The 25,849-nt window shown below is 38.8% G+C and overlaps 1 protein-coding gene across 2 annotated transcripts in view; it reads left to right on the forward strand.

The window, feature by feature from the left end:
* The window catches only part of LOC102399398 (cytochrome b5 reductase 4), a 117,054-nt gene that overhangs the window by 88,843 nt on the left and 2,362 nt on the right, over window positions 1-25,849 (forward strand). For both annotated transcript variants that reach the window (XM_025294567.3, XM_006047974.4), the window contains 5 exons: window positions 3,868-4,008; window positions 5,555-5,707; window positions 12,425-12,575; window positions 12,880-12,966; window positions 25,285-25,449. In XM_025294567.3, the coding sequence (XP_025150352.3) occupies window positions 3,868-4,008; window positions 5,555-5,707; window positions 12,425-12,575; window positions 12,880-12,966; window positions 25,285-25,449 (697 nt within the window). The remainder of the gene's footprint in view (window positions 1-3,867; window positions 4,009-5,554; window positions 5,708-12,424; window positions 12,576-12,879; window positions 12,967-25,284; window positions 25,450-25,849) is intronic.

Raw genomic sequence — 25,849 nt, forward strand, 5'->3', positions numbered from 1 at the left:
AAAAGTGAAAGTGAAGTCGCTCAGTCGTGTCCGACTCTAGCGACCCCATGGACTGCAGCCTACCAGGCTCCTCCATCCATGGGATTTTCCAGGCAAGAGTACTGGAGTGGGGTGCCATTGCCTTCTCCAAGATACACACTACTATACATAAAGTAGATAACAAGGACCTACCATATAGCACGGGGAACTATATTCAATAACTTATAATAATCCGTAATGAAAAAAAACCTGAAAAAGAATGTGTGTGTGTGTGTATGCATGTATACATATATATATATATAACTGAATCACTTTGCTGTACTCCAATTTAAAAATTAAGATTTTTTTTTTTTAAAACATTAGGTTTCTGAACAAACGTTTTTCTGTCCTGTGTTTTTGTTTTACCATCTCATATTTATTTTCAGTTTTTCATTTTCTTGTATAGTTATGCTTATAAAACCAAAAACCTGACACCTTAATACCAGCATTATTCAGTCTCAGGTCAACAAATCTGCTTTATCTTCCTTTATCCCCATGCTTTAGGTCCATGCCTCTGTGACTTCTCTCTTCAGTGTAAGTGAAAGAGTGAAAGATGAAAACATTCTTAAATCTTTCTTGAGACTTTTAGAACCTATCATTAGCATGTCCCATTGAAATTATGGCAGTTTTATTATTTTATTGGTAAGATATTGAATGCAGGTGACCAGGGTTCGATCCCTGGGTCAGTAAGTTCCCCTGGAGAAGGAAATGCCAACCCTCTCCAGTATTCTTGCCTGGGAAATCCCATGGACAGAGGAGCCTGGCAGGCTACAGTCCATAGGATTGCAAAGAGTCAAACACAACTCAGCGACTAACACTTAAAGATGTTGACATTATCTCACAGTGTTAAATAGCAGGAATACTGTGTTACTTCTCTGTCTAGAAAGCCAGTCCATCATTGTAACCCAGAGTTTCCTTGTGTTTTAAGTATAGTCGAAGAGATGCAACTTACTGTAACAAATCCTTTCTGACAAAGGCTAGAGGTGAAATTGTCAGGTCTGAAGATGAGGCTTTTCATCAGAGGGTATGTACTAGATTTGATTAGAGGAAAGCACTGTGGCCCCTAGACCTTTTCATGAGGGACACCTACCTTGGATTCCGTGCTTGCAGAACAACACAAGGGCTCTCCACCAACCACACATCCTTCACAGGGTGAGGAGTGTGCAAAGCGAGGAATTGTCCCCCCAGAATTGAAGCTCTTTCCTTAATCACTGCACTCCAGGTATCTGGAGCCCCAGAATTCCCTGCGTAAATGACCCCAAATCCACTTCTATCCATGAAATTGTTGTTTAGTCACTAAGTTGTATCTGACTCTTTGGGACCCCATTGACTATAGCCCACCAGGCTCCCCTGTCCATGGGATTTCCCAAGCAAAAATACTGGAGTGATAGCCATTCCCTTTTCTGGGGGATCTTCCCTATCCAGATATCAAACCCACGTCTCCTGCATTGGCAGGCAATTCTTTACCACTGAGCCACCTGGGAAGCCTATCCAAGGAGTGGCCAAGGCTAGTTATGGGGACAGCAAGTAGATAAGCTTGAACTTATGGGCTAGTGTCCCCACATCCACACAAGGCACTACTCAGGGTCAGACAGCAGGACTGAGAAGAGCAGGATTCAGGCCATTAACAGTCTGGGGGTGCAACTCTCGTCCCCTTGCCTTCTTCCTGCATGGAACTCTGAGGAGTTCACAAATCCTGAATTTGAACCTAGCCTTCTAAAGGGGCATTATGAAGGTACATTTCAGGGTGCAGCACAAAACTTATTAACAGTTATTTGTCTGGTTTATAACTTTCATGTGTTTAGACTTGGAGGTCTCATCGCATATTGTGATTTAGTCGCTAAGTCTTGTAAGTCGTGTCCGACTCTTGTGACCCCATGAACTGTACCCTGCCAGGCTCCTCTGTCCATGGGATTCTCCAGGCAAGAATCCTGGAGTTGGTTGCCATTTCCTCCTCCAGGGGATCTTCTCAACCCAGGGACTGAACCCGGGTCTCCTGAATTGCAGGCGGATTCTTTACCCACTGAGTTACAAGGGAAGCCCTCATCACGTATTGGTTGGCCAAAAATCTGTTCCAGTTTTTCTGTAACGCCTTATGGAAAATCCTGAACGAATTCTGTGGCCAACCCAGTATTTCCACTCTGGGTCACAGGAAGGGTCTAGAGGAAGAGAAAAGGAGATCATCTGAACCTTCATTTCTTCTTGTGGGTGAGCCTAGCTTCTTTGATCCTTCATCAGTCTAGCATTGGATTAGGCCTTCTGATATAATTCTGGGATGGTACCCTTGGCCATGATCTTGTCTAAATTTTGCCCTGGCCACGATGCACTCTTTAGTTTATGTGCACGCTAAGCTACCATGGTAGTGGGTAGAAAGATGTAGTGACCAGGGTCTTTGGGGCACCAAGCGAAAAGGGAAGAAGAGAATTGGATGAAACTGTGGCCAAAATGGTTTCTTAGGATTCTATGTGAATTTTAGTTTTCTACTAACCATTGATTATTCGATGTAGGGCCTTCACATGCATAGGTCTGAAGTAAATCTTTACCTACTTAAATATTTTTAGGTTAGAAAAAAGAGCTTAATTAGGATAATAAGATGCTTTGTTATTGTTTTTGTTCAGTCGCTAAGTCGTGTCCAACTCTTTGCGACCCCACAGACTGCGGCACACCAGCCTCCTCTGACCTCCAGTACCATCCAGAGTTTGCTCAGATTTATGTCCATTGAATCGGTGATGCTATCTGTCTCATCCTCTGCCACCCTCTTTTGCTTTCAGTCTTTCCCAGCATCAGGGTCTTTTCTAATGAGTCGACTCTTCACATGGCCAAAGATGCCTTATTAGGATTAATTCCTGATACATCTCTGTGAATGCTGTTTTATAAAAAAGAGGAAATTATGAAACAAATCAGTGTCATTAGTCTATTCTGGTATGCTGTTTACATTCAAAAGAGAATTTGCCAGTGAAAATATTCATGCTTTCAGAACTTCTGTAATAAGATCTTCTAATCCAATGGTATTATTTTGCTTTGTATGCAAGTATTTCCTGAGCTTAGGGTATTAACTTCAGATATTTCCAGTATTTATAGAAATACTTGGTTCCTTTTATTTGTATTTTAGTACCACAAACCTGCCATCTTCAGTATTTCATTTAAATTTTTCCAGATAATCAGAGCTTATACCCTTATTAACCTGTTTATTTTTGTTTTAATCATATTTTGACTGTTGAAATGTCCTATAATTCATATACATATAGATTTTGTTTGTGTATATACAACACACATACAGAGACACAAGAATGTATATTTTCCTGCCTTTATCAAAGAAATATTTATAAGTTATTAAATAGTGCTGGTATTGTTAAACTTTAAATGGTTGAGTTTCAGGACTTTGCCATTCTGTAAGAAAAGAATTTAAAATGAACTTTGATGGTTATCAACTATTTTTCACATCTACAATTTAATTATATAGCTATTGATAAAGGCATAAAGGATGAAATTATTTTAAAAAGTAAACTTAAGAAGAAAAAACTAGGCTTTCATTTTTTAGACTGTAATGGTTTTAACATGCTATAAAAACAGACATGAGCAAATAACACTCATTTTATAGAGCTGTTTTTTCAAATTACGGAAGTATTTACAGGTTTTAGAAAATGGATATGTCAGGAAGTAAAATGGAAAAAACTAACACTGTAAGATTTTCAAAATAGTGATGAATTTATTTTAATGTCATACGCCTGTTAGTGAAATTCAGGCTCACTAAAGAGCAGAAGCTGAGTCTGTGCTTTTGAGTAGTGGGTCTGGGAGTATTTCTTATCTAATTTATTTGTCACTAAGAGAAAATGAACTTCTTTCTAGGTTTGTTCTACAGAAAATGCCAGTTAGTTTCCAAGGAAGATGTGACTCATGATACGAAGCTGTTCTGCTTAATGCTGCCACCAAGCACACATCTTCAGGTGCCAGTTGGGCAACACGTTTACCTCAAGCTACCTATTACAGGTGAGGCTTTGCAGGAACATTTTCTTTAATAAGGAGTTTGTAATCAGTACTAATGTAAGCACCCATGTAGGTTATTGGTGAAACGTTTCTGGGCAGCTGGTCTTTGTGATATCCCGTTCCTGGGTTTGTGTATGCAGGGTGCCTGCAAGTGGGAACTCGAGCTATGCTGCCTCACTGTGTGGAGCAAAGAAGTTGTCACTCGTCACAGAGACGGTGCCACCAGCATTGTAATGATTACTTGTGTTGTTGTTTAGTTGCTAAGTTGTCTCTGACTCTGCAACCTGCCAGGTTCCTCTGTCCTTGGGATTTCCCAGGCAAGAATACTAGAGTGGGTTGCCATTACCTCCCACAGGGAATCTGTTATTAGCAAAGCCTTAAAAGAAAGAGGTTAGAGAGCACACAGTCTTCTGTGAAGACAGCTACCAGAAACATACACCAGCATCTCTTATTAGCCAGTTTTAAGTTCAAGATTGTTTATGAAGTTGAATTTATAAAGCTGAAAATGAGTGGATGATTATAGATGATTTCCTTGCATGTGCCACCAGTAAAAGAAGCTCTTGTAAATGTATTCCTTACTGTGTAAATTCTCTTTCCTTTATTTTCACCCCCAAATTACCTCTTGTTTTAAATACCCTTCCAGCTGTTGTCTAATATCTTCTTAATCTGTTGAAGCTGCAAAAGGTAACATTCCCAAGTCAGTCCTAGTGTTTCCAGCAAGTAGCTTCACAGGCTACCAGCCAGGATTTGATAAATATAGTGTGTTATACACACTGTTCAATTTTTCTCTTCATCATCACTAATGCCAAGTTATTCAATAACTGATATCTTCCCCAGTGTATTTATTGTGCAAGTATTGTATCTAATTTACACATAGTTAATTTCATATATGTGAGAGAGCCATGTATAAAATTTTGGTCTTTCAAATGTGTTAACTCCTCTTTCTTTGGATTTTGGCTAGCTAAAATATAACATGGCTTCTTACTAATTTTACCCTGTTTTTTATTATTATATTCTTAGTAGTAGTTGGATTAGTGTTCTTTTCAGTTACCAAAATAATACATAAAATGATAAATTGCTAAAATAATTCAAAAATTCATGCCTTCCTAAAACTCAAATTATCCCATTGGCCATCAGTATTCATTGTTAAAAATTTGGTATATAATTAAAATTATTGTGTAAGTATCTCCTTGTATCTCTGTGTAAACTTCTGATGCCATTTTTGTTGTGGCCCATTACAAAGCTTATATGCTGATGGTATAGATGGTTGTTTTAAGTTTATTAGCATAAAATCCTATCATTTTATGCCACACTTAATAAAAACAGGTTATTCATATTATGGTGAATTACTGATTTGTTAAAATTATTTCAGCACATTTTGGCTTAGAGTATATATGCATGTGCTGTATACATATAGAACATAGTTATAAATATATTACATTAAGGGTGCAGTTTTAAATATATACTGATAGCATCATAACATTTTTATGTTTCATCTTCATTTGTTTAGATTTTTAGAATTGAATTTCTTTGTTTTGACTTTCTCGAGGTACTGAAATTGTGAAGCCATATACACCTGTATCTGATTCCTTATTCTCAGAGTTCAAGGAACCAGTTCTTCCCAACAATATATACATCTACTTTTTGATCAAAATCTACCCTGCTGGATTCTTCACACCAGAGCTTGATCAGCTTCAGATTGGTTAGTATTTTTTTTTTTAATTTAGATTGTGTTCTAGATTGGATCATATATTACACTCTCCTTTGGTTACTTCCTTGTGGAATCTGTCAAATATCTTAAACTCACCATGTCTGCAGCCAAAGTTGTGTTCTCTTAGTCTCACCATATTGCTTCCATATTCCTCATCTGTTCTTTGCTTCTTTGCAAAATATTATCTGTTCATCCTCCACCCCATTTGGAAACTTGACTCTTCCCTGAGTCTTCCCATTCAGTTCAGTTCGGTTTCATCACTCAGTCATGTCCAACTCTTTGCAACCCTGTAGACTGCAACATGCCCAGGCTTCCCTGTCCCATCACCAACTCCCAGAGCCTACTCAAACTCATGGCCATCACATCAGTGATGCCATCCAACCATCTCATCCTCTGTTGTCCCCTTCTCCTCCTGCCCTCAATCTTTCCCAGCATCAGGGTCTTTTCCAATGAGTCAGTTCTTCGCATCAGGTGGCCAAAGTATTGGAGCTTCAGCTTCAGCATCAGTCCTTCCAATGAATATTCAGGACTGATTTCCTTTAGGATGGACTGGTTGGATCTTGCAATCCAAGAGACTCTCAAGAGTCTTCTCCAACACCAGAGTTCAAAAGCATCAATTCTTTGAAACTCAGCTTTCGTTATGGTTCAGTCTCACATCCATACATGACTACTGGAAAAACCACAGCTTTGACTATATAGACCTTTGTCAGTGAAGTAATATCTCTGCTTTTTAACATGCTGTCTAGGTTTGTCATAGCTATTCTTCCAAGGAACAAGCATCTTTTAATTTCATGTTTATTTCAATTTAAGTTAATTTCAATTTAAAGTCATCATCTGCAGTGATTTTGGAACACAAGAAAATAAAGTCTGTCACTGTTTTCCATTGTTTCCTCATCTATATGCCATGAAGTAATGGTACCAGATGCCATGATCTTAGTTTTCTGAATGTTGAGTTTTAAACCAACTTTTTCACTCTCTCCTTTCACTTTCATCAAGAGTCTCTTTAAGTTCCTCTCTGCTTTCTGCCATAAGTGTGATGTCATCTGCATATCTGAGGTTATTGATCTTTCTCCTTGCAGTCTTGATTCTGCTGCTGCTACTGCTGCTAAGTCGCTTCAGTCGTGTCTGACTCTGTGCGACCCCATAGACGGCAGCCCACCAGGCTCCGCCATCCCTGGGATTCTCCAGGCAAGAACACTGGAGTGGGTTGCCATTTCCTTCTCCAAGGCATGAAAGTGAAAAGTGAAAGTGAAGTTGCTCAGTCGTGTCCGACTCTTTGAGACCCCATGGACTGCAGCCTACCAGGCTCCTCCATCCATGGGATTTTCCAGGCAAGAGTACTGGAGTGGGGTGCCATTGCCTTCTCCGGAGTCTTGATTCTGGCTTGTGCTTCATCTAATCAAGCATTCACCTGATGTACCCTGCATATAAGTTAAATAAGCAGGCTGACAATATACAGCCTTGACGTACTTACTTCTTTCCCAATTTGGAACCAGTCTGTTGTTTCATGTCCGGTTCTGTTACTTGAACTGCATACAGATTTCTCAGGAGGTAGGTAAAGTCGTCTGGTATTCCCATCTCTTGAAAAATTTTCCACATAGTCAAAGGCTTTAGCATAGTCAATGAAGCAGAAGTAGACGTTTTTCTGGAATTCTCTTGCTTTTTCTATGAGCCAATGGATATTGGCAGTTGATCTCTGGTTCTTCTGCCTTTTCTTCATCCAGCCTGAACATCTGGAAGTTCTCGGTTCACATACTGTTGAAGCCTAGCTTGGAGAATTTTGAGCATTACTTTGCTAGCTAGCATGTGAAATGAGTGCAGTTGTGCAGTGATTTGAACATTCTTTGGCATTGCCTTTCTTTGGTATTAGAATGAAAACTGACCTTTTCCAGTCCTGTGGCAACTGCTGAGTTTTCCAAATTTGCTGGCATATTGAATATAGCACTTTCACAGCATCATCTTTTAGGATTTGAAAAAGCTCAGCTGGAATTCCATCACCTCCACTAGTTTCGTTTGTAGTGATTAGTTCATAGTTCCTAAGGCCCACTTGACTTCACATTCCAGGATGTCTGGCTCTAGGTGAGTGATCACACCACTGTGGTTTGTCTGGGTCATTAAGATCTTTTTTGAGTAGTACTTTTGTGCATTCTTGCCACTTCTTCTTGATATCTTCTGCTTCTGTCAGGTCCATACTGTTTCTGTCTTTTATTGTGCCCATCTTTACTTGAAATGTTCCTTTGGTGTCTCTAATTTTCTTGAAGAGATCTCTAGTCTTTCCCATTCTATTGTTTTCTATTTCTTTGCATTGATCACTTTGGAAGGCTTTCTTATCTCTCCTTGCTATTGTTTGGAACTCTGCATTGAGATGGATATATCTTTCCTTTTCTCCTTTGCCTTCACTTCTCTTCTTTTCTCAGCTATTTGTAAGGCCTCCTCAGACAACCATTGCCTCCCTCCCAATCCAGTCAGTGGCTAAGTTCTGATGAGTCTACCTCACAGTAGCTTTTTCATCTGTCTTTTCTATCCTTTCTGCCACCTCTTAGATCAATCCTTCATCACTTCTCTCTTGATCTGTAACTGGTCTCTCTCAGTTGCCTTTAACTGATATCTTACTATTAATCTGCATTTTCCAGTTCTTTATCCATATCTGCCCTGATAATCAATTTAATCATGTTGCTATGCAGCTTTGATACCTTGGATGGGTCTCCATTACCTAACTGATTATACCCTTTTCATGGCCTATGAAGACTTTGATGAACTCTCCAGCTTCACCTCTCACTATACAAAATACTTGTGCTACTCAGGCTCTACAAGTTTGCCATCCTCATTCATTGACACATGAGCTTTGTAGGATGCCCATTGACCCTCTCTCTACCTGTCAAGTACCTTTGTTTTAGTATTTTTTTAAAATATCACTTCCTTTATGAAACTTCCCTCCTCTTCTGAACCCCTCAGTAACTAACACTTTGTTCATAGCTCTAGGATAAGAATACATAATATTTCCTATTTATAGAACTTTGAGTTTAAGAGTATAGATTGTCTTATCTTTGTATTTCCCATCCCTAGCAGAGCAGTTGGCACATAATGGGCTTTTAATAAAAGTACTCTGAAAGAATTAATAAAGGGACTATAATGAAATCTACTAATATTTAGAGATTCCCTCCCTTACTATTTTACTCCTTTTTCTATGTCTTCAGCTTTTCACTGTCTTTTGCCTAACAATAAATGTGCCCTTCCCCCTTTAAGACCACATTAGCAGTAATATCAAGTGAAATAGGTTGCTGAAATTTGGAAATAGAGAAAATTTTTGCTATCTGAAAGTTAAGCTCAGCAATCAACATATAACAGATGTGATGAGTCATCTTTGGTTACATAAATCAAAATATTGAACATAAATGTGAACCTATAGAATTTTGGAATACCTACAGATCTAATGAAGGTGATACCACCTCGTGAAGGACTGACAGCACAATTGTAATATAGAAGGTGGAAACTTAACCAGTGGTCTTACAGCCTATCTGTAGACATTGTGTAACACAAAACAGAGTGGAGAGTCAGCCTACAGCATGCAAAAGGAAAGCTGAAATAGTAAGGCTAGTGTTTTTTCAATTTCATCTAGGGGAGCTCTCATGGCACAGACACTGGTGCCCCTTAGAGGGTTGTACACTGGCATGACAGTGATAACTCATGAAACTCCATTATGACCTATAGGAGCTACCTTATCAAACTATCCACTTTGTTTCAATTTTATGTTCATTGAGCAATTTTATATGATTATTTTGGCCTTCCAAATAGTCCAATTTTTTATCTTCCTGCATTGGGAATGGAAGTCCCGGATGGAGCTCAGGTTACTAGATGCAGGTGGTCAGGCTGAAAATCGTTGCCATTCTGGCAGGTATGCTTTAATCTCTTGTGAATTAGAGTAGCATTAGGTCCATGCCTGAGTCTAATCAATTTTATGACATTGGAAAGACTGGACTGTGGACAGAAATTATCAAGATAATATCATTCTGTGAGGCTTCTTTAGTAAACAAACAGCTGATTTTTTTCCCGAGGATATTCTGCTCTCATGGTTCCTTTCAAATTATAACAGGGAGCTTCTGTTACTTTCTAATGTTTAACTCATCAATTACTATCCAATTCTTACTATCCTGCCATGGATAAGAAAGAGAAAAGAGATGAGCAGCCAAGCATTTAAAAATAAACCAGAGCATTTGAAATTGTTTTTTAAAGTATGGACAACTTTATTTTTTTTATTATTTTTAATATTACATTGAAAATTTCTGAAATGTCCTGAAGACAGTTCTCTTATTTGAGTGGTGCACAGAGATTATATCAGTTGCATACCAGAAAAGGGTTTATTCAACTATTTTGATTGTAGATTTGGTAGTAGTGTGCCCCAAGTATGGTTTCTGATCATGCTTTGTTTTTAATAGGAATTCAGAACAGCTCTTGTTTTATTTTGTGGGGTTTTTTTCCAGTTGTGTTTAAAAAAATTTTTTTAATTGAAGTATAGTTGATTTACATGTTGTGTCAGTCTCTGCTGTACAGCAAATTGGCTTAGTTATACACATACAGACATTCTTTTTTTAATATTATTTTCCATTATGGTTTATCACAGGATATTGAATATAGTTTCCTATGCTCTATGGTAGGACCTTGTTGTTTATCATCCTATATATAATAGTTTACACCTGTTCATCCTGAACTCCCAGTCCTTCCCTCTCCCACCTCCTCCCCCTTGGCAACCACAAGTCTGTTCTCTATGTCTGTGAGTCTGTTTCTGTTCTGTAGATACGTTCATTTGTGCCAATAGATTCCACATATGAGTGATATCTTATGATATTTTGTCTTTCTCTTTCTGACTTACTGCAGTTAGTATGATAATCTCTAGTTGCATCCATGTTGCTACAAATGGCATTATGTCATTCTTTTTTATGGCTGAGTATTACCCGATTGTATGTATGTACATTTATCCATTCATCTGTTGCTAAACATTTAGATTATTTCTGTGTCTTGGCTACTGTGAATAGTGCTGCTGTGAACATAGGTGTGCGTGTCTCTTTTTGAATTATTGATTTGTCCACGTATATGCCCAGGCATAGGATTGCTGAATCGTATGGTAATTCTATTTTCAGTTTTCTGAGGAACCTTCACACTGTTTTCCATAGTAGCTGTACCAATTTACATTCCCACCAAATGAGTAGGAGGGTTTCCTTTTCTCTACACCTTTTCCAGCATTTGTTGTTTGTATATTTTTTAATGATGGTCATTCTAACTGGTGTGAGGTGGTTCCTCATTGTGGTTTTGATTTGCATTTCTCTAATGATTAGTGATGTTGAGCATCTCTTCATGTGCCTATTGGCCATCTGTATGTTCTTTGAAGAAATATCTACTAAGATCTTTTACCTATTTTTCCATTGGGTTGTTTGTTTTTTGTTGTTGTTAAGTTGTATGAGCTGTTGTATATTTTGGAGATTAAGTCCTTGTCTGTCACATCATTGGCAAATATTTTCTCCCATTCTGTACATTGTCTTTTTTTTTTTTTTATGGTCTCTTTTGTGTGCAAAAGCCTATATGTTTAATTAGGTCCATCCCATTTGTTTATTTTGTTTTTATTTCTATTGTCTTGGGAGACTGAGCTAAGAAAATAGTACATAAGATAATATTTTAAAAATGCATTTTGCTGTGCCAAACCACCTAGGCTCAAAAGGCTACAAATTGTACAGTTTTACCATTTATATGACATTCTGGAAAAGCAAAACTGTAGGAATGGAACAGATAAATAGTTGTGAGGGGTGGGGTGAGGGGTTGAATACAAAGGGGAATTTTTAGGGTGATAGAAGCATTCTGTATGCTATTGAGATGGTGGACACATGACTATGCATTTGTCAAAGACCATGCAGAGTGAATCTTACTATGTGAAAAAAATATAAAACTTTCAGAAAAAAATGCAAGTTCTGCAACTTGTGTTTGGTGATGTCAGGGAATCCCAGATGGAATGCAGAGTGTGGCAAATGAATCTGTTTTACAAATGTATGAAGTAACCTCAGTGAAGGGAGTGGGGAATAAAATAAACTAAAAAAATTAAAATTGACTAAAGAATTCTCTCAAATTATTAACAGTATCTAGAAGTGATTTTTATTGCTGTATATTTGCATATTTTTAAATGTTCTTTGGTAAGGAAATGTAACTTTTGTAATTAAAAAATTAACAGTAAAAAGATAATAATAAGATATTAGAAAGTATTTCTATTTCAATTTTTTTCTCCTACTAGGTTTATTACTATGATTAAGAATCAGTATGTAAGTAGTGAATATGTATTCTCCACTCTGTACTATGCAAGACAGGTATACACAGACTCTGCTTTTTAAATAGTTTTATCAGTAGTTTAGCAATCAAGACTTTATTGATAATTAGTGGCAGTAGTTTATAAATTAGAGACACCAGATGGTTTGGGAAAATAATGTTGGGAAATAAGTATAATAAAACTTTATTATTAATTTGATTATAATGAAAATGTGAGTATAATGACATACTTGGGGGCCTAATGAATATTCTTAAAACTGCTTACATTCCTTGAAAACTGAGATATAGTCTGATAATTATGCAACCTGCTTCTCCTAGTGTTCTTAATTCAGCTAGGTTAACTGTTTCAGTTTTCCTGATTTTTTTTTTTTCTGATTTCATGTATATTTTGTTGTGTAGGAGATTATGTTTCTGTAAGCAATCCTGAGGGCAATTTTATAATATCCCAGCTCCAAGAATTGGAAGATCTCTTTTTATTGGCAGCAGGAACAGGCTTCACACCAATGGTTAAAGTACTGAATTATGCTTTGACTAATATACCCAGTCTCAGGTATGTCATTTTACATTTAATTACTGTCCCTTGAGAGGCTATTAGATTAGTAGAAGGTATTCTAAATCTATTAAAAACTCAGTGGACTTCAACAGACATGTTCTCATCCCTTAGTCATCATTTCTTTCTCTTCCTCCTCTACTCTAAGCTGTTTTATTCACTTGATTCCTTTAGTTTTGTTACCTTTGATTACCTAATTGACACTGAAAAAACATTCATGCTAATTCACGGTTAGACTTTCCATTCATGCATATTTTAAATATAATTGAAATAGTACTTTTGAATTGTTGTTTTTTCTTTTAAGGAAAGTGAAGCTGATGTTCTTCAATAAAACAGAGGATGACATAATTTGGAGAAGCCAGTTGGAGAAATTAGCATTTAAGGATAAAAGGTATTAAAGTAGTATTAGCTCTGTGTTTAAATATTTTCATACATGTTCAGTCAGTTGAGACCTTAACCTCTTTCAGTTCAAGTTCTTAGTTCACCAGAAAACTTCTAATAAAAAGTAAACAAATCAATAATTCTCTTTTAAAAAATTTAAATGTAAGTAATGTTAATACACCTTCCCCAAAGAAATACTATTTGATAAGGTCAATGTGACATCAAATATGTATTGATAAAATATATAATGGACTTTATATTGATTTTTTTAATTAAAAAAAAATTTTGGCTGCACCACATTGCTCATGGGATCATATTCCCCAACTAAGGATCGAACCCACACCCCCTACATTGAAAGCTCAGAGTCCTAACCACTGGACTGCCAGGGAAGTTCCTGGGCTTTCTGTTTATGTTATGTTTTATAGTGAGTTGGGTTTCTTTGAAAATGATCCAGTGTAGTCAGTTTGGTAATTCAAGATTTTCTAATTATAATGGGGACAAATCAAATAAGTTTGGTGAGATGAGTTAAACAAAAATAAAGATGTTTTGGGACTTCCCAGGTGGTCCAGTGGTTAAGACTCCATGCTTCCAATGCAGGTAGCCTGGGTTCAATCCCTGGTTAGGGAGCTAGATCCTGCATGCTGCAACCAGGAGCCCACATGATGCAACTCAGGATCCCACATGCCGCAGCTAAGTCCCAGTGCAGCCAAATTAAATAAGCAAACATGATTCTTTACTACAGGATTTCTTAGAGCCTTTACCATCCATGCCAGTGCCTGTTGTGACTTTCCAGAAAGGGGGTTAATTATACATTGTTTAGCAAGATTCTCTTCATTTTTGTTTGTTTACATAAACACATTAACTATCACAAATGATCCTCAGTAGACACTTTGGGAAATGCCAGTATAGTTCATGGAAAAAAATTTGAGGCAGGCTGAACTCAGTGGTAGAATGAGGCAGCAAGGACAGCAAGGTAACAATTTGTTTCATAGAAAAAGGAGCCCAAGCATAGTAAAGAAGGTGAGATAGGTTAACAGGCATATGCTCTATCTCCCCTCAAGAGAGGTGAAAGCAGTATGAAATTCAAAACACATCTTTTAGAAGAAGAGCGAATTGAACAAGCTGTCATACATCCTGAAGCATTTTTGTAATCGTTAAAAACTATTTCTAGAATTGCAGAACTTCCTAAGTCACACAAAATATCTGACGTAAATGTTTATGTTTTTGACAGTGTACTATAGATAAAGTTCTCTGCCTTTTCAAAGGTAAAGACTTCAGGAACTCAGCTGTCCCAGGGCCTCCAGGTACTTGAGAATATTTTCCAAACATCTTCACTAAGGTGATGCCATGGTTTCTTCTAGTCTTCTCCTCTCTGTAGTCTCCCATCCTCCCCCTCATTCTCTTTTAGTAAGTAATTTGCACAAATTAAGAATGATCTGAATTTAATGATCTTTGAAGTGTTTTCTGTTCTTAATATACTTAAAACATAATCCTAAAAATATTTATTATGTCTAAGTAGTTACATGGCAATTTAGAGCCTAATTTAAAGAAATACAGATTCCTGGGTTTTTCTAGTGTCTTTTCCACTCAAAGTGGAAAATTCGAAGCAACGTTTATAAAAAAACCTAAAGACCTAAATTCTGGCTTTCTGTCTACCCTTTACTAGCTTGAAACTGTATTCAAAAATTACTTACTCTGTAGGCCTGTCTCTTTATCTTCAAAATAGAATAATGACATCTGTCGTACTTCCTTCCTAAGGCTATTGTGCAGACTAGAAAAGGCAGTGTAAATGCTTTGGAAACTGTGAAGCCCTGCCTCAGATTATTTGGATTGTGGTTAGGGAGGACCTCTGTGGACATGCATTTCATTTCTGTATTGACTACTTGAGCTTCTTTTTTCTAAACAATCATTTAAAAGACTTTAGACAGACATAGCTATACTTCAGTGGCTAGTTTTTTGTTTTTTCTTTTGTAAGTACTTCTGGCAGTTTGGGGACATGGTATTTTGTAAGATCTTTTCCTTGTACAAGGAAAATTCATTTACTGTTATTTCAGCAAACAGTATTTCTTTGATGTAAGAACTAATTGGTAAAGGGTATGTGTTGACAGCTTCTGAACACAAAGTATGCTTTAACAACATCCCCTGTGTGTTTTTTCTTGCATGGTCCATGTAATTTGGGTTGGTGGCATTGTGTAGGCTTGAGGAAAAGGAAAGGCCCCTTTTTCCCCACTTCTGGATGAGTGGCTCTAACAGCACTCATCAGGTGAGGGAAACGTTCCAGTTTGCTGGGAGAAGTGAGAGTGTTTTGACTGCCAGCCCGCCTTTATCCTCTCTCTTCTGCTCCCATTCCTGTGCGTTCTCTGCTCCCTGCCGTCTCTTCTGCCTTCTGGAGACACATTTGCCTTGCTGGAGGCCCACTACTAACACTGACTTCCAGCACTGGCTGATCTGTGTTCCCTGGATACTCATGGTCAGACCCTCACTGGAAAACACATGGCTTCGTATGGGTACGTGGCTTTGGAACATTTATCAGGAATCTTCCATATTCTGAGACTATGCAGATGGAGGAGAAACCTGGCCTTAAAGGCTTACCAATGGGTTTTGGTAGTAGTGTTCAGTCAAGATATATAACTGTTGAGTCTCATACATTCAAGGAAAGTAAAAGTTTAAATTTAATGTAAGGTAGTTTTAATTGGTCATATCTATCATTTAGTTGGGCTTCCAGGGTGGCTCAGTGGTAAAGAATCTGCCTGCCAGTGCAGGCTGTCCCTGGGTTTGATCCCTGGGTCAGGAAGAACCCCTGGAGAAGGAAATGGCAACCCACTCAGTATTCTTGCCTGGGAAATCTCATGGACAGAGGAGCCTGTTGGGCTACAGTCATAAACATCATTTAGTTAATATTTAAGGCTTTATTTTTTATCTGTTAAATCACACTTTCCTACATTTTGACTCTCCTGTGTCACTTCTCATTTTACCAATACATTTCTGATGACAAAAGGTGACACTTGAACACATCATCTCGGTTAGATTATTATTGGATTGTGGCAATAAAAACATGTGTGTAGTTAAATGAAATACCCTGTTCTCTGTAGGATTAGGACACAGTTTCTAATCAGTCCTTTGTAGAACAAGGAGGAATAGGAAAAATGGATGCTGAGACTGGTGTGTAATCTAGTACTTTCATTTTCAGCAAGCATGTTTATCCAAATAATGTGTTTGGCAAGCGAAATTCTTTGAAACACAATTGTATAATGGAAACTTATTAACCTTGTGACCTTGAGCAAGTTACTTGATCTGATGGAGCTTCATTTTTTCCATCTATGAAAAGGGACATCAATATCGACATCATGGGATTGTTTGCATATGGGGGCAGTGAAATAGCAGAGTAGGTGCTGGGCCCAGAATTAGTATAATTGTAGTGTTCGATGGCACCCCACTCCAGTACTCTTGCCTGGAAAATCCAATGGACGGAGGAGCCTGGTGGGCTGCAGTCCATGGGGTCACGAAGAATGGGACTCGACTGAGCGACTTCCCTTTCACTTTTCACTTTCATGCATTGGAGAAGGAAATGGCAACCCACTCCAGTGTTCTTGCCTGGAGAATCGGGCTGCCGTCTATGGGGTCACACAGAGTCGGACACGACTGAAGTGACTTAGCAGTAGCAACGTTCATTCATTCATGAAATACTTGTGAGCGTCTGCCATGTGTCTGTTCCCCAGGGCTATGATTGGAAACAGGGATGTTGTGTTGCCTTATTTTCTCATGCAATCCGGGAAATGGATCTCTTCATTTTCCCACATTGCTAAATTTACTAGAATTGCAGAAAATAGATAGACCATAAGTGCTTTTTTAGGATGTTTCTGTTTCAATTCAGTTTTCATGTCATTAAGGCTTAAATGTGAGGAGGGAAAGAAAGCTTGCCTGAATTTTATCCAAATATACTATTACACTTGACTATTAACTCCAGTAATTGGAATTTGGTTCACAACATTCCAAGTTTAGGGAAGTCTCCTACATATACTTTCCTAAAGAAAAATGAGAGAAAAACAGAACATAAATATGTACAGCAACAGCTGTAGCTATTATGTAAACTGTGATCCAAATTAAATTTCTCATATTTTTGTCTTTTACTGAGCAGTGTTATGAGGCCTGCTTGGCTCAGTATTATACACTGGTACTTCCCTCGCCCCTCAGTAGAATGCACCTACTCTGAGTTCTCTGCTTTTGCAGAATTAGTTTTGAGGGGAAGGACAGTTTTACAATGAGATTGACTCCTGGGTGGCATTTTGTAATACACAAATATAATAAGTATTTTCCTTCCCTTTCAAAGTAATCATTTTTGAAAGCAATAACCTTATTTTAGTAAAGTTAGTAGCATATTCTTTTCTGTAAATAGTGGAATTTGATGATTTGTTGATTTCTCTGTTTATAGAATTAATATGAATTTATATAGAAAAATATATATGGGGAAAAAATCATCTGTAGTCTTACCATCCAAGCAAAAATAATGGTCTGTATCTTTCCATTTTCTTTCTCTTTCTCCCCTTTTCCCCCTGCCCACACATACTTATATACATGTATTATTTGTTTTCTTTTGTATTTTTTAAATAATGTAGTCCTACTGACTATACTTTTATAACTACATTTTCTCTTTAGTGTATTGTGTATGTTCTATGTATCAGATCAGATCAGATCAGTTGATCAGTCATGTCCGACTCTTTGCGACCCCATGAATCGCAGCACGCCAGGCCTCCCTGTCCATCACCAGCTCCCGGAGTTCACTCAGACTCACGTCCATCGAGTCAGTGATGCCATCCAGCCATCTCATCCTCTGTCGTCCCATTCTCCTCTTGCCCCCAATCTCTCCCAGCATCAGAGTCTTTTCCAATGAGTCAACTCTTCGCATGAGGTGGCCAAAGTACTGGAGTTTCAGCTTTAGCATCATTCCTTCCAAAGAAATCCCAGGGCTGATCTCCTTCAGAATGGACTGGCTGGATCTCCTTGCAGTCCAAGGGACTCTCAAGAGTCTTCTCCAACACCACTGTTCAAAAGCATCAATTCTTCGGCACTCAGCCTTCTTCACAGTCCAACTCTCACATCCATACATGACCACAGGAAAAACCGTAGCCCTGACTAGACGGACCTTTGTTGGAAAAGTAATGTCTCTGCTTTTGAATATGCTATCCAGGTTGGTCATAACTTTCCTTCCAAGGAGTAAGCGTCTTTTAATTTCATGGCTGCAGTCACCATCTGCAGTGATTTTGGAGCCCAGAAAAATAAACTCTGCCACTGTTTCCACTGTTTCCCCATCTATTTCCCATGAGGTGATGGGACCAGATGCCATGATCTTCATTTTCTGAATGTTGAGCTTTAAGCCAACTTTTTCACTCTCCACTTTCACTTTCATCAAGAGGCTTTTGAGTTCCTCTTCACTTTCTGCCATAAGGGTGGTGTCATCTGCATATCTGAGGTTATTGATATTTCTCCCGGCGATCTTGATTCCAGCTTGTGTTTCTTCCAGTCCAGCGTTTCTCATGATGTACTCTGCATAGAAGTTAAATAAGCAGGGTGACAATATACAGCCTTGACGAACTCCTTTTCCCATTTGGAACCAGTCTGTTGTTCCATGTCCAGTTCTAACTGTTGCTTCCTGACCTGCATACAGATTTCTCAAGAGGCAGATCAGGTGGTCTGGTATTCCCATCTCTTTCAGAATTTTCCACAGTTTATTGTGATCCACACAGTCAAAGGCTTTGGCATAATCAATAAAGCAGAAATACATGTTTTTCTGGAACTCTCTTGCTTTTTCCATGATCCAGTGGATGTTGGCAATTTGACCTCTGGTTCCTCTGCCTTTTCTAAAACCAGCTTGAACATCTGAGTTCACAGTTCACATATTGCTGAAGCCTGGCTTGGAGAATTTTGAGCATTACTTTACTAGCGTGTGAGATGAGTGCAATTGTGTGGTAGTTTGAGCATTCTTTGGCATTGCCTTTCTTTGAGATTGGAATGAAAACTGACCATTTCCAGTCCTGTGGCCACTGCTGAGTTTTCCAAATTTGCTGGCATATTGAGTGCAGCACTTTCACAGCATCATCTTTCAGGATTTGGAATAGCTCAACTGGAATTCCATCACCTCCACTAGCTTTGTTCGTAGTGATGCTTTCTAAGGCCCACTTGACTTCACATTCTTGACCTGGATTCTATACCCTAGGGGGCTTTTATGTCTGGAAACATTTTTGATTATAACAACTGATGAAGGGGGTTCCCCTGGCACCTCGTGGGTAGAGGCCAAGAATGCTGCTAAGAGTCTACAGTGCACAGAACAACACAAGATGACAGAAAGTTATTCTGCCCAAAATGCCAGCAGTGCTAGTTGGGAAAACCTGCATTATACCATGGTTTTTAATAGCTGCATTGTATTCTGTCATTGAGTTCATTGTTTTTCAGTCACTTTATCATGTCTGACTCTTTGCTACCCCATGGACTGCAGCACGCCAGGCTTCCCTGTCTACCTCAAACTCCTGGAGCTTACTCAAACTCATGTCCATTAAGTTGGTGATGCCATCCAACCATCTCATCCTCTGTCGTTCGCTTCACCTACCTTCAATCTTTCCCAGATTCAGGGACTTTTCCAATGAGTCAGTTCTTTTCATCAGGTGGCCAAAGTATTGGAGCTTCAACATCAGTCCTTCCAATGAATATTCAGGATTGATTTCCTTTAGGAATGACTGGTTTGATCTCCTTGCAGTCCAAGGGATTCTCAAGAGTCTTCTCCAACACCACGTTCAAAAGCATCAATTCTTCAGTGCTCAGCCTTAGGGTCCAGTTCTCACATCGGTACATGACTACTGGAAAAACCATAGCTTTGATTATATGGACCTTTGTTGACAAAGTGTTATCTCTGCTTTTTAATATGCTAATTTTGTCATAGCTTTTCTTCCAAGGAACAAGCATCTTTTAATTTCATGGCTAGAGTCACCATCTGCAGTGATCTTCGAGCCCAAGAACATAAAGTCTGTCACTGTTTCCATTGTTTCTCCATCTATTTGCCATGAAGTGATGGGACCAGATGTCACAATCTTAGTTTTTGAATGTTGAGTTTTAAGCCAGCTTTTTTACTCTGCTCTTTCACTTTCATCAAGAGGCTCTCTAGTTCCTCTTTGCTTTCTGCCATTAGGGTGGTGTCATGTGCATATCTGAGGTTATTGCTATTTCTCCTGGCAATCTTGATTCTAGTTTGTGCTTCATCCAGCCTGGCATTTCTCATGATGTACCCTGCATATAAGTTAAATAAGCAGGCTGACAATAGGCTTGTCTGACAAAGCCTTGATGTACTTCTTTTTCCAATTTTGAACCAGTCTGTTGTTCCATATCCGGTTCTAACTATTACTCCTTGACCTGCACACAGGTTTCTCAGGAGGCAGTTAAGGTGGTCTGGTATTCCCATCTCTTTAAGGATTTTCCACAGTTTGTTTGATCCACACAGCCAAAGGCTTTAGTGTAGTCAGTGAAGCAGAAGTAGATGTTTTTCTGAAATTCTCTTGCTTTTTCTATGATCCAGCGGATGTTGACAATTTGATTTCTGGTTCTTCTGCCTTTTCTAAATCCAGCTTATACATCTGGAAGTTCTCAGTTCACGTACTGTTGAAGCCTAGCTGGGAGGATTTTGAGCATTACCTTGCTGGCATGTGAAATGAGTGCAATTTTCTGGTGGTTTGACCATTCTCTTGCATTGCCCTTCTTTGTTATTGGAATGAAAACTGACCTTTTCTAGTCCTGTGGCCATTGCCGAGTTTTCCAAATTTGCTGACAGATCAAGTACAGCACTTTAACAGCATCCTCTTTTAGGGGCTGAAATAGCTCAGCTGGAATTTTATCACCTCCACTAACTTGGTTCGTAGTAATGCTTCCTAAGGCCCACTTAACTTCACACTCCAGGATGTCTGGCTCTCGGTAAGGGATTACATCATCATGGTTATCTGGATCATTAAGACCTTTTTTGTACAGTTCTGTGTATTGCAGGATAGAAATTCACCAGAAGACTCACTAAGTCAAAGTGTACCAAAGCTACTGATCCATTTTGACAAATAGCCTCTCAAAAGGTAAAGTTTTTCTGTACTCTGGGGACTAGCAATGTGTTAGTTCCTTTAAGATAGAAAAATCCAGTGATTCCGGAAGCATAAGGAAACTGAACAAAGTTCTTGAATCCCTTCCTTTTCCTGCAGCCTATGAGGCAACTCAGATACGTGGGTCCCTAATCTGGACCCTAAACTATTTTCTGTTCCCCTGCTAGATGTTCCTCCAGGGGTGTGTTTCTTGGAATGTGTTCATGTATTCCCACCCTAAAGGGCTCTGTGATTAAATAGGTTTGAGAAATAATGTATGCTGTGTTAGCTTCTTGAAGCTTAATATGAACTTACCATGTTCAAGGTTTTGAAAAATTCTAAAGAAATATCTTTTAATTTTCCCCCAAACTTACTTGATTAGGTTAGCTTCCCCCTCCCCCACCATGGACTACCACAACATTTGAAAGAACACAGGTGTTTCATCAGATTCATTTTGAGAAATGTTTCTATAAGATGTACGTTTTATCTCATGTTAACGTCAGCTGTTTATGAGCTGTTTCTCCCATGAGCAAATAGCGTTCACCACAGTTTCTAGTATTTTTCTTTAGTTTAGAAAAGCCAGGGAAAGCTGGGGCCCCAAATACTCTTGAAATACTATTTTGTGGGTAGTAATAAGTCACTGAAGCTTTTTAAGCAAAGTAATTGTGAGATTGGATCTGTGTTTTTAGGAAAACTAGTGTAACGAGGATGTGCCAGGTAGATGAGGATAAGGCTGATAGAGCAGCATCTTAGACAAGAGATAGAAGGGCTGGAACTGCAGCTATGGCAGTAAAAATGGGAGGGCAGGGCCATGCATGTGTTAAGAAATAGGAATCAGTGGGTCGGGGAAGTTGATTGATTGCCTAGGGGAGGGGGGAATATGTTGTTAAATGACTTCAGGCTTTGCATGCGGTTTAGACTAATGAATACATTTGTATTTCAAGATTTTTTATCTCAAGTCGTTATCAGTCTACTTGAAAATAATTTCTTTTTCACAAGCTTGTTTACTTCCATTGACATTTAGACCTCATAGAATCAGGTCTCTCTTTCTCTCTCATATATATTGCTTTGCACTTTATGGATCCTCAAAATGTATTTTCTGATAACCTTTTCAAGAGTCCGAGTCCTTTCTGGCACTTTTGAAATAATAGGGTAGAAAGGGATTTCAGGACATTCACCTGAGGCAGTGCACCCCTGCATGCCTCAAAGCTACAAATGCTTCACACAGTAAGTTGCCTTTTAGAAAAATTCGGAAGTAACCATCCATAATAACCGTCTGTATCTTGATGTGGTGTAAAAAATCCTTCATTCAAGTATTCTTGAGTTAACTTGGGATTGCTCCCACTCCAGGTTAAGCACTTTTCCAGTCCCAGGAAGGAGAAGATCATTCAGTTGTGTCCTTCTCTTTGTGACCCCATGGACTGTAGCCCACCAGGCTCCTCTGTCCATGGAATTCTCCAGACAAGAACACTGGAGAGGGTTGCCATTTCCTTCTCCAGAACAGTCTCCTTACCGTCCTCTAAAACTGCATCCATGCCACCTGGTCTTTTTCTTTTGAGAGCCCCAAAGGTATACCCAGGGGACCAATATGTAACTAAATACAAAACATATAAGGAATTTATACCATTTACATAAGGATCACAGTTATTTTTCACCCTATGGTAGATGCCTGTAGAAAGTATGCCACTGATTAGGAATTTTTTTTTTTTTTCTTTTTAAAGAAGCTCATTAAAGGAAAAGCAGGATTTTTTTGGATGACAGAGGACACCAATATTGATTTACATATCTTAGCAGTTTTATTCCAGTGACAGGTTTATTGGAAAATAGAGGCAGAGGAGACTATCTTTCATTTGTAATTTAACAAGGCAGTTGCTGTCTTCCATTGTACTGTCTATGTATAATTAGAAATGTCTTAAGATAGTGATTCTGCAGCTGCTCTTGGGTCCCCTTTGATAATCTGATGAAAGGTTATGGACCTTCCCAGAAAAATGCTCTCACAAACTTGCATACATTTTTATATGTAATTTCATAGATACCAGCATATGGCTTTGCTTTTCCAAGTATACTGTTTATTTTAAACCAATATAGCTTGTTCAATAAATTCCTTTATTTATTCATCAAGTATTTTTTGCACGTTTGTCTCAAACCAAGCCTGAATACCGTGTAGAAGAAGATAAACAAGGACTCTGCCCTCATGAAGCAGTAAACAGACATCACATTCCAGAATTATCTCACACTTTCTTAATTATAACTGCAGGGAAGGAAAACATGTTAGAGAAAGAATGTTTTTTGGGGGTGCTATTTTGTATAGAGTGGATTTGAATCACTGCTAAAACAAAATGGGAATCTTGAAAGCAAGAAATGAAACATGTCTCTATAGGGTTTTTAAATATAAAATCAGATTATTAGAATTGTAAGAGCATGTAGTTTTTCCCACCTAGAGTCTGGGTCTGCTGAGAGCTGGAACAGCTTTTCTATCCCCAGCTGGACCCTGAGCTGATCTGTGTACCTGTCCCACCCTCACCCTCCCCACCCCGACTCCCATCAGCTTTTGGGAGCATTAACCTGCTGCAGCGCAGCCCGGCAAGGACCACTGCACCAGCTGCCTCTTGTTTCTGTTCTGGTGTTCGGCTACCCAGGCCACCTCACAAGAGAAATGATTCACTTCAGCGTTTTCTTGAGATTAACATATAATTAATTTCTGCCACTATTGAGAAAAGATCTAAATTACTCAAGCAGAAAATGTAGCAAGACATTTGATCTATGCTGCTGAAAAATGATAAGAATTAGTGGTGTTTTAAAACAGAGCAAAGGGACCAGGTACAGCTTAGAATTTTCAATTTGCTCTGGCTCTTCACCAGCAGGTCACATATCATATTACAGAGCTGTGGGAAGAACTGGTCTGGAGCTCCTTTTGAGACTTGGTTTGATGTACTTCTTTCTTATTGTAATTCTGTGCTCTTCTCAAATGCCTTCCTCCCTGTGTGCTGGCCACTAGGGGTACAGCGGTAACCAGTCCCTGCCCTCATTGAGTTTCTAGTCTTATGGGGAAAGTGGACATGACTGAGCGACTTCACTTGCACTTTTTCACTTTCATGCATTGGAGTAGGAAATGGCAACCCACTCCAGTGTTCTTGCCTGGAGAATCCCAGGGGCAGGAGAGCCTGGTGGGCTGACGTCTGTGGGGTCACACAGAGTCGGACACAACTAAAGTGACTTAGCAGCAGCAGCAGACATTACTAAAATAATCATCTCGGTGGCCACCTATTTACAGCCTGATTTAAGAGTGATAAAGAAGAGGAAAAGGGAAACATTTCTACAACACATATAAGAAAAGACTTAGTGGAACAGCAGTGCTTCCCTGGAAATGATGCTTGAGCTAAGAACTGAACGGTGGGGTGTGGTAGAAACATTACAGAAAGAGAACAGGCAGGCTGTGGCAGGGCAGGCTGAGAAGCAGAGCACGGAGTTAGGAGCTAGGATCAGGGAGAATCTGGATGTGAAAGGTGAGGCAGGTCAATCTCAGGTTTCTGGTTTGTGCACCCCACGAGACTGTGGTGCCATTCACAGCAGTGAAGCCAAGTGTGGCACAGGGAGACTGCAGGGTGAGGTGAGGCCATGGAGACAGTAACAGAAAAGAGTCAGATAGGCAATTGGTTATCAGAGTCAAGGACTCATTAGAAGGGTTTGAGTCAGAGATTAAAATGCACATGGCATTGGTCATGTTCTTTACTGAGCAGATTAATAGAAGTGTGGAGCTCTCTGAGATAACTTTGAGCTTTCTTTTTTTAATTCAAAATATTTTAATTTAAAATGATTTGGTTTGTAGGGTCCCTAAAAACCACATTCTCTATCTTGGATATAGTCATCCTTGGTTGAATTCAACAACTGTTTATTGAGTGGAATACATTTATATGTAGGTAGAATGTAATTACACACAGGTCATGAACCCAGGCTAAGCTCTCTCTGAGTTCAGTAAAAAATGTCAAATTATTCTCTTTTCTGTAACAAAAGTTTATGTTAAATAACTATGGATTTACTTGTATTTTTTGGTGAAATCTTTGTTTACAATCCCTTCCAGTGCTCTTCTAGCAAGTGTATCAACCTTCCTATATTCAGTTGTTCTCCAGAGGAGAAAAAAGATGTTTTATTGAACTTGAAACATGTTCATGATGTGTTTAACATAATAAACTTTTTAAAGAAATGTTTCTTTTCTCCAGATTTGAGGTTGAATTTGTCCTCTCAGTACCTACTTCTGAATGGAGTGGCAAACAGGGATACATTTCACCAGCTCTGCTATCTGAATTTTTGAAAAGAAGTTCAGACACATCCAAAGTCCTCATCTGCCTTTGTGGACCAACGCCATTCACAGAACAAGGAATGAAGTGAGTAGCAATGTGGTAGGAGAAAGAACTGCAGCACTGGTGAAATGGCAGCCTCCTGTAAAAAGCAGTTGATGTGGCTCTCAGTTCTTCCTGTTCACATGAACCTGCACTTTGGAAGTCTGTCACAGTGTAAGAAAATACTGACCAAGTGTTTCATCTGTATGCAGTGAAGGGTCAGGCCCCAGTTATGCACAGAGTTAAATGTGAACACAAAAGTAAGACACACCCAGCCCTTGATAGCCTCTCCTAGCGGCAGGCAGCATGAACACATTCATAGAATGGGTGCCAGATCTTTTTAGGGCACTAGATTCAACCTCTCCTTCCACCAAAGCTTCATAATATATAATAATCTTTTAAAATATCATAAGCTATGTTCATCTCATTATAGCTTTTGGTCCTC

This window comes from Bubalus bubalis, chromosome 10 (genome assembly GCF_019923935.1).
Source record: "Bubalus bubalis isolate 160015118507 breed Murrah chromosome 10, NDDB_SH_1, whole genome shotgun sequence".
Classification (NCBI taxonomy): domain Eukaryota; kingdom Metazoa; phylum Chordata; class Mammalia; order Artiodactyla; family Bovidae; genus Bubalus; species Bubalus bubalis.